The sequence below is a fragment of the Gobio gobio genome (genome assembly GCF_949357685.1).
Source record: "Gobio gobio genome assembly, chromosome: 11".
In the NCBI taxonomy this organism is placed as follows: Eukaryota; Metazoa; Chordata; class Actinopteri; order Cypriniformes; family Gobionidae; genus Gobio; species Gobio gobio.
Window position 1 is genome coordinate 33,087,013 of NC_137104.1, and position 10,128 is coordinate 33,097,140.

At 39.3% G+C, this 10,128-nt stretch overlaps 1 protein-coding gene across 1 annotated transcript in view; it reads left to right on the forward strand.

Moving 5' to 3' along the window:
* Window positions 1-9,309, forward strand: part of LOC307134372 (oxysterol-binding protein-related protein 7-like) — a gene marked incomplete at its 3' end in the record, with an annotated part of 238,478 nt that extends 229,169 nt beyond the window's left edge. The window contains exons 21-22 of the mRNA XM_079830070.1: window positions 8,779-8,901; window positions 9,198-9,309. Of these exons, the coding sequence (XP_079686196.1) occupies window positions 8,779-8,901; window positions 9,198-9,309 (235 nt within the window). The remainder of the gene's footprint in view (window positions 1-8,778; window positions 8,902-9,197) is intronic.
* Between the last annotated feature and the right edge of the window lie 819 nt (window positions 9,310-10,128).

Genomic DNA, 10,128 nt, shown 5'->3' on the forward strand with positions numbered 1-10,128 from the left:
CAGAGACGGGGCACCCTATGGCACCCACGTCCCGATCTTGGAACCTCCACGTGTGGTTCCTGGATGGGACGCGGCAGGTTTGAGCACCCTACCATCTCCGGTGGTGGCTACCTTCACTTCCGCTAGGGCAGAGTCCACTCTGCATGCCTATGCGTTGAAGTGGAACCTCTTCGTCACCTGGTGTTCTTCCCGCCAAGTAGACCCCTGGAAATGCCCGATCGGGTCTATGCTCTCGTTCCTCCAAGAAGGGCTGGAGCGAAAGCTGTCTCCCTCCACCCTTAAAATTTACGTGGCCGCAATATCTGCCTACCACGACCTCTTGGAGAACAAAAAGGTAAGTCAGCACGACCTGATCATCTGGTTCCTGAGGGGAGCCAGGAGACGAATTCCTCCTCGCTCTCCCCTCGTACCCTCTTGGGACCTCTCAGTAGTCTTAGATGCTCCGCAGAGGTCCCCCTGTGAGCCTTTTTTTCCGGTCGGTCGATATTAAGTTCTTGTCTATGAAGACATCGCTACTGACTGCATTGGCCTCCATCAAGAGGGTAGGGGACCTGCAAGCATTTTCGGTTGACGAAGCGTGCCTGGAGTTCAGGCCGGCCAACTCTCACGTGATCCTGAGACCCCGGCCCGGATATGTGCCCAAGGATACGTTCAGAGACCAGGTGGTGAACCTGCAAGCGCTGCCTTTGGAGGAGGCAGACCCAGCCTTGGCACTGCTCTGTCCAGTACGCGCCCTCCGCGCTTACGTAGACAGGACGCAGTGTTCAGGACCTCAGACCAGCTCTTTGTCTGTTATGGTGGAGAGCGGAAGTGAAGAGCTCTCTCAAAGCAGAGGCTGTCTCACTGGATAGTGGACACCATTGTTTTGCCTTACCAGCAGCAAGGTCGACCATGTCCCCTTGGGGTTAGGGCCCACTTCACCCGGAGTGTGGCCTCCTCTTGGGCTCTAGCTCACGGCGCCTCGCTAACAGATATCTGTGGAGCTGCAGGCTGGGCGACACCTAACACATTCGCCAGATTCTACAATCTCCGAGTGGAGCCAGTCTCGGACTATGTACTCGCCTCTACTAGTGGCCGGTAATGGACCAGGCTCAGGTGTCTTCGCTTGCTCGCCATTCCACTCCACGGACTGGATACGTGCGATTATTTTCCTCAGTTGAGCTTCCCGAGAGCCCTGAGTTCCTGAGTCTTACGCTGACACCAGTTCAGTCTGCCCTCTTTTGAGCCCAGACCCTCGTGTTCGGCCAGGTGCCCCGTGTGCATGGTTCCCCTCCGGCGACCTCCACACGTGTATTTCCACCGTAAGCCTCCTCTGTGAGCAGGTGTCTTTCCCTTGGCAAGTCCCTGCCACCACTGGGGTTAAAAATCCACCTTCGGCTGGTACCCCAGAGTTTTCCCATATGCAGCCCTTAGCGGGTCATATGTGTACTCTCTAAGTCCTCCCTACGGGTAGGCATCTTGGCATTTCCTCACTAGAATATGCATCCCAGTGTACCTTGGTAATCCTGTGTTAAGTGGGAGTCCTTCGTCCGTACTAGTCTTACGACAGGGCACTCGCACTTACGCAGGGCTCTGGAAGACAGCCGAGTGGCGTGATTATATTGGGACCCCCATTCGTTAGTCACTAACGTTACGTCGTAGTGACTGAACGAAAGGGAACGTCTCAGTTATGGATGTAACCCTCGTTCCCTGAGGAGGGAACGGAGACGTAACGTTCCTTTGCCACATCCGCTGTGCTGCTGGAACGGCCGGGAGTTCAGTCTTGGCTCCTCAGCAGGTAACAATCCGATATTGCCCACGTACTTCCTTATATACCCACATGGTGGGGCGGAGTTACGTATGCAAATTCCGCATGCCCATGGCATTGGCACTGCCATTGGGCGTTTTCTAAGATCTCGAAGATGATTGGCTTCTAGGCGAAACCCCCATTTGTTAGTCACTAACGTTACGTCTCCGTTCCCTCCTCAGGTAACGAGGGTTACATCCGTAACAGAGACGTTCTCACTTTAATTTAGGTCACGAAAAATCAAAAAATGTAATTTAAGTGCTTTAATCCAGCACTTTTTATTGGAAATGAATTACATTAGTATTCAGAGTTCCTTCAAATGTTTACAAATACATTAAGCTTAACTACAGTTTAAAGCTTAACTATTAATTAGCTATAAACTAATAGTTTGCAATGGATTTGTAAATACTTTATTACTGTATACTTATTATAAAGTGTTACCGAAACAGGAACTAAGACTAAGGGAAACGGGAGCATAAAAACATAGTCAAGTCCAGTCACCTTTATTTATGTAGCGCTTTATATAATGCAGATTGTTTCAAATCAGCTTTACAGTGATAACAAGAATATAATGCAACAGAATTTGATTCGGCTGTACAGCCGCTCTGGAGAAAACATTGGTGTAATCCAGCTCAGTTCAGTAATCATATAGTGTCAATACGGGCAGATTAGTACTATAGTTGAATATTTAGTGTCCCAAACTAAGCAAACCAAAGGCAACAGAGGCGACGGTGGCAAGGAACCAAAACTCCATCAGGTGACAATGGAGAAAAAAAAACGCCGGAGACTGGTTTGTTGAGGATATTGCGTCGATGGACATAGGGTTCTCAATCAGACATCAGAAGCAGGGACGTGTACAGGGGGGTGGCAAGGGGGAAATACGCACAGCTCTGGAAAAAGAAAGCAACAGAAAAGTTGCGTGCGCTGCAGAATTCTGACTGAAGCGCGCGTCGCCGTGCACACGCCTTTCACTCAGACAGATCGCGACGCCAGTTTCGTGGATTATTGGGTTTGAATGGTAAAAAAATATGTAAAAATACAAGTCCTGGCGAGTATTCAGGTAAACACAGTCAGATATGTCTTTAGTGAACGTATACAGAGTCGAACGAGAAAACGGGTGTTACAATGAATTTGGTCCGTGCAGCTGTTAAAGGGCCTGACCTAATATTCTGTATGAAGCAGGGCAGGAACCTGATAGGAACATGCCGGTCAAGTGAGTTTTTAGGGTTTTTTAACAACACTAACTATTGTTGTAGTGTGACAACACTATTCTATATAAAAAGTATTTGCTGATATTCTCTTTTTTTGCTATGTTGGTTTACAAATTTGTATCTTTTGGAATTTTTACTCTTTTAGTTTTACATTTTGTCAAGGGCTTGTTTACATTTATACTTTTTTATAATACACTACTGAATGCCAACGTTGCAAGTTAAATTAAATGTTTTTAAGTAAAATTGTTGAAATTTATTGTGATAAATTAGTCGATAGATTAATCAATAAATTAGTCGATAGATTAATCGATATAAAAATAGTTGTTAGTGGCAGACCTAAAACCTAACCATACCACCAAACCGGTCCTTGACCTAACCCATATCCCACCTCAATAGCAGAAAAGGTGTTTTGCAATACAATATGAGCACAATAAGTACATTGCACTTATGTTTTGATGTAAGTACATAGTAGTTAAGGACACTTAATATAAAGTGGGACCGAATATACTGCTCCAGACCCAATCCTGGGTTTTCCATTTCTTGCTTGCATTGTCAACATTCATTTTACATTTCAGTCTTCTGCCTTTCAAGTTTCCCGTTTAAACAATCGTCTGCTGTATTTGTGTTCTAGCAAGCAAAAATCACTGTTAAATATTAAGGGTGGGAATCTTTAGTCACCTCACCATCCGATTCTGGGTGTCACGGTCCGATTCCAAAACGATTCATCTACTTTTTTCACTTATTAATTAGTTTACTTTTTTTATTTTATTTAATTACATATGTAATTATAAGTACTTTTTAAAATAATTACAAATTGAAAAAAATATATATTAAAACTATTGTATGTTAAGAATTTTAAACTAATATAGCTTCAAAACATAAAAGCAAGTAGTAAATAATAACTAGGTACAAAGAAACATATTTCAAGCTATAAACAAAGAGTGCTTTCAGTATTTAAGATTATCTGAACGTTTTCCATTCAAGAACTGTGAGTGATTTTTCTTTTTTATCTTTACAGTTGTTTGATTATTACTATATGACATCATAGACAGCGGGAGATCTAATAAGATGAAAATATAAGATATGTTAAAACTGATCAAACGGACAGGACAAACCACGTCTTAAAATAACTGACTGTTTACATTAATTTCTCGTCATTAAACAAATTTGAGAACCAAGTAGGGATGAGCTGGGCACAACCTAATGCGGAATTAGTTGTAACGCACATGGTTTCAAACTTTCCGCACATGCCAGCATGACACAACTTGGTGGACACAACCATTACTAGTTGCCATATCAAAACTATATACCAAAAAAAAATGTTTTTTTCAGCCTTCACATACAAAAAAAAAGTGTTTTGGCCGACCATCACCGGTGCTACTCCACCACCGCGGTGGTACGGTTGTCACGTTTACCGGCACAGCCCTACTGTTCCCTTTTCATAATTGGCATAGATGAAATTAAAAACATAATAATAATAATAATAATAATATAGGCTACTATTTAAACATAATTATGAAACTAAATCTTCTGACAGATTTTTTTTTTTGTCTGGCTGACAAACGCACCGGCCTGTTCTGATGGATTTTCTTCCTCCTGACCGCAAACAACTTAAAATACTAATTTATTTTTGGCCATACATTATTATAAGACATCATTATAAATAAGACATTATTATAAACTATAAATGGTCTACCTTTATTTGTGTACACTCACAATAACAACAAAACATTGTGCTTTTGTAAACAAAACAAAAAAAGTAAAGGCGTTCAGCTATCTCTGCGAGAATCTTTCTGAAACACCTCTCAAAGAGGAACTGAAACTCAGCTAATACTTATCACACAAACATGAAACACGCATCTAAAGCTTGAAATCGCTACTTTTAAATAAAACAATTTTAGATTCACATGGAGTGCGCTGACAGAGTGGAATATCAATATACACCAAATATTGTCCCTTAATGGAAAAGGTAATTTCTTGCTTAGGACTTAAATTAATATGGATGTCAATAACTCAAAATAGCCTATGTAATCTTGATTAATCTCATGCTATTGCAATGTTTTTTTTATTATTGTTTTGAGGCTATAATTGTAAAAATGATAATTTTACATGTGCCCTTTTTCTTGGTTTGAGCTACTGCCTGTGCATGTCCCTGATCAGAAGGCTGCATGCTAGTATGGCTGCATATCGGCTGTCATGTTGTCAATCATATAAGAAACATAATGTTGAAGTAATTTTGGAGATGAAGGCAATACATGTTAACTTTTGTTTTGGCGTAAATCACTTAACACTAAACTGCCAATAATTTAAGTCACTGGGAGCACTGCATGAAAAGTGGGATTTTCGACCCCGTAAACGCCTGTAGACTCCCGGAAATCTCCCTAATTTTCGGCAGTTTTCGACAATTTAGTGTCGTAAACGAACCATGACGTAGGTGGAGAGCCTCTAATTAGTGCAACGCCTCTAATTAGCATATGAATAGCAGCGAAACCAGAGAGTCAACGGCCTGACTTGAATTTACTCACTCAGTATTGGCTGAAGCCACTACTTTTAAACAAGAAAAATCCCTCGTGATTGGTTGGCAGATCACTGCAAACCAATCATTATTGGTCACCCTGGCTCATTATAAATGTAAACCCCAAATAATAATAAATATATAATTTATGTTGTAATAATTTATGTTTTATATTAATGTTATTGTGCTATGAACTACACTATTCATACCATCAAGGAATATATGGGAAAATTTGCCCGGACCGTGCCGTTTATTCAAAGAAAGAGCTTCATTTATAAACACACAGCTGTTTATTCAAAGAAAGAGCTTTATTGTTAAACACACAACTATGTACAGTGCAGCAGTAATGTCTCTTATGTTGTCCTCCAAAAACATCTAAAAGAAGCGCCCAACACATTCGGGAAACACAGGCGTATATGGTGAGTTGCCCTGTATTTCGGTATCGCCTCTAATCTGGATTGCAAAGTGGCACAGAGTTCGGAGAGAGCTCCAGGCTGCGAGAGGGCGGTGGCCGCACAATCCATCCAGACACACCGTCAACAATGCCGTCTTCCTCATCAGATATGAGGTCAATGGTTGCGCACTTCCAAATGTCCATCTCATCCTCAGCCAGCACACTTTGTCTCGCTTCCAGCAACTGTAATACAATCCATAAAGACAATAAGCAACCTGAAAAATACTCACATTGACAAAAAACGGATCTAATATAATAAATCGTACCCTTTTTCTTCTTGATCGACTCCGAGCTAAACTCTTCGCAGTTTCCGCCTGCGATACAATTTCAGGTTGTTTGTATCTGAAGCTCCGGTTTATCGATTCATAATACGTCTTACAGGCAGCTGGAAAACAATTACATGAGACTGGTATTAATAAAAACAGTCACAGTAAAATTAAACAAGGAATGAGAAAAACATTAGAAGTTATACTTACACACAATGTCGTCATGATCAGCGGTTAAATCTGGACTCGTGGAAATCGCTCCAAGCAGATAAGAGGTCACGGCTTCATTATGAGGCGAGGATAGTCTGTGTAAACAAAATGTGCAGTTTTAAGCTCGGATCTATTAATGCATCCATTTCCTTATACAGCTGATTAAAAGTATATTCTTTAAATCGTAACGTTACATTATCCATGCTCTGGTTCATAGTGCAGTTTGCCTCAGAGTTGTGAAGACGCCAGACAGCTGAAAATTAGTCGAAAAAGTTGGTCGCGTCCATGCAGAGGAGTTGAAGGGGAGCTGAAGGCGAGACGGCGTCCTGTCATTGTTGATCACGAAAAAGCAAAGCAGCAAAAACACACAGGAAATGTATAAAAAAAACGTCCAAAACACGTCTGTTTAAAGCTCGTCTTCACGTTTTGTACGCGTCATGGCCATGACCTCGCACGTGATTGGACGAGGGCGAAAATGACTTTAAAGTTTTTTTGTCCAGCCAATTGTATGACAGGTAGGACGCTGAAAAATTGCCAAGTAGTTGTCATAATTAATATATTTATCTACATTAAAAAAAGTTGCTCAAACCTGACCTTTGACCCTTATTCGGAAGTTACTGTATTCTGCCTTTGCATTATCTGCAAAACAATAATGGGTCATACAAAGGCAAAATACCTTAACTTCTAATCTATTGATCATTTTGACTTTATCACGCTATACAAACATTTCTATGATAACAATGATAGCATTAAAATAACATTTAGTGAGTTCTGTCTAGTAAGGCTTAATATTACATCAATAGAATATTACAAAATAAAATATTATGAGAAGGCTACAACTGTACTGGATCATTTTAAAACTTTATTATTGTGCTTAATTTAAGTAAAATAACACTTTAAGAGGTTAATAAAGTAACCTTCCACAGATATTTCTTACATTTAAAAGGTTTGATTTGGCTATACCAGTAATATGTAGACGTCCTTTCTCAAATACCATTCACCCTTTTCTGACAAAATGCATAGGAATATGCTTATATCTGATGACATTGTGTGTATGTTTTCCAGAATTAATGAAAAAACTCTGTATTAATACATTTTCCTGGACAGAATGGAAAATGTATTTAGTACCACATGCATGTACAGACTACAGTTCTCGCTCACAAATTTGATGGGATTAGGATTGATTGTCTTGATATAGTCAGTTTATGACAGTTTACAAAGAAGGGAGTCTAACAACAAACTGATTTTAAGAAATGTATTAAATTAACAAGAAAATGAAACAAAAGAATGTTAAGAGGTGAATAAAAAAAAAAAATGTTGATGTATTTTGGCTGTGTGCGTGTGATTGTGTGTGATTGTGTGTGTGTGTGTGTGTGTGTGTGTGTGTGTGTGTGTGTGTGTGTGTGTGTGTGTGTGTGTGTGTGTGTGTGTGTGTGTGTGTGTGTGAGAGATAGAGAATCACAAGAGTCCGGAAATCAGTCCACAGAGGGGCTTAATTTATCATATTATTCTTCAATTTTTATTATTTCTACAATTTACGGCAGTTTTCGGTGTTGCCTGCAAATTGCCGTGCAGTCGTAAACCTCAAGTTCCACGGCAATCTACAGTGCCACACACTGACGAAAATCCCACTTTTCATGCAGTGGAGACCACAGACGGTTGTCATTCACTGTATTGATTTATATTAAAAACCTTTATATAAACTAGCTTTCTATTAAATTATTTTTCAAATGATAATTTTAATAGTATTTTCGTGCAATGACAGCAGGGGCGGAAATGTGTGACATAGCCTTGCACACTTGCTAGAAAGTCTCATTATAACATTTAATGCTGAGGAGGACTTTAGCCTACAAGCTTCCAAAGGGCTAACTAGGAAGGACACAGCCTACCATTTGAGAAGCACTTTAAATTGTCAATGAAAACAAAACTGAAACAAAACTTGTTACATTGCCTACAGCCAACCGCACTTGCGTCACGCTTTACAACATGCTGATGCATACACTTGCATTATATTTATTATATTTACCCCAAAGATGAATTATTTTTATAAAAAACGTTTGTTTGTGTTTATCTGAATAAACAGTCTGGAACAAGCTTGTTGGATGAGTAAATGATGAGAGAATTTTCATTTTTGAGTGGAGAAAGAAGGTGTATGAAAAAAGATGTTTTTAAAATGAATCAAACTACTGTACTCATTTCAGTTATTAAAGCTTCTATATCTTTTTATTTTGGTCAAATTTTTCTAAATGTTATTTTAAAGCATAAATACATAAGGCAAGTTTGAAAATGGCTGTGAAATGTATTTATTTATGTGTAAATATGTATTTTGCTTATAGACTGCTTGAAGAGGGTAAAGTGGTGGAAGCTGATAAATGTAAGGATGAAATAGAGGAGAAACAGCGTGACAGACGCAAGACAATGGCCAAAAGGGGCGAAGAGCATGTTCCACGTTTCTTTAAGTGAGTCCCAATATTTACCCCATATTAATGATGTTGTTTTTTTGTTTTTTCTTTCTGGTTCTAAACTCTCTCCTGGTAATATACACAGCAATTAATTAATCATCAGGTTTATAATTATGTCAGATGACCACATTATATTTTGAAATATTTTGCAGATAATATAAATTTGTAAAAATGGACATGAACTTCTGCATATTCAGAATGAATCGACACCGATGATTCATCAACTAAATACATTCAGGTGTAATTGTTAATGCCTCAATTAAAATAATGTACAAATATTTCTCTTTCATCAGAAAAACCCTAGATCACGCTGGAAGAGAGGTGTGGGTGACAAATGGCACTTACTGGAATATTCGAGAAAATCCAGGATTTGCCAGCACTGAAAGTCTCGAATTGTGGTGTTGATGATATTGGTGAAGTCCTGGGAAAATAAATACATTTTATATATATATATATATATATTTCCCATGGGTTTTATGGGAATTGCATGTTTTTTTGTTAAATTGAGACAAAATAAATTGATTGCGACCAGTGATGCCAGTAACGCGTTACTTAGTAACGCGTTACTCTAATTTGACCACTTTTTCCAGTAACGAGTAATCTAACGCGTTACTATTTCCAAACCAGTAATCAGATTAAAGTAACTTATCCAAGTCACTGTGAGTTACTTTTTTTTGTCATTTCCCTTAGTAAAAATATATATTTTTGCTTTCTTGTTTAGTCTCACAGGGTTTTTCCTGCATAGAGAATTATGAGGCGGCCGCCTCCGTCTGTCGACAAAACTCAAGACAGGCAGACACTTGCTCAGATTAGGCATGTCGTGATAATTAAATAATCATCAGAAATATATATTGTCACATTATCCTTCAGCAATCATTATTAGTATATTATTATTTGCTAGTAGCCTACAAAGTCATCTAAAGCCATTCCATAGCTGAATGTCTTTCCTCCGCTGTAGCTGTCCATCATTCTCTGTTCAGCATTCAAACTGCGCGTCGCGTTCGGTTCCAGTCAGCAGCAGCACGGTAAAGCTCACTCCAATATGATATATTCCCGTTATAATACTTGATATGTTGATAAAATAATTTATCTTCCTGGAGTTTATATAGCGGTTTTCTGAAAGATGTTGTGCTCGCTACTCAGGTGACAACACAAGGACTATTAATTAGCATCACACGCACAATAACCGGAATTAAAAACTGTGAAGAAACAAATAATCAGTGA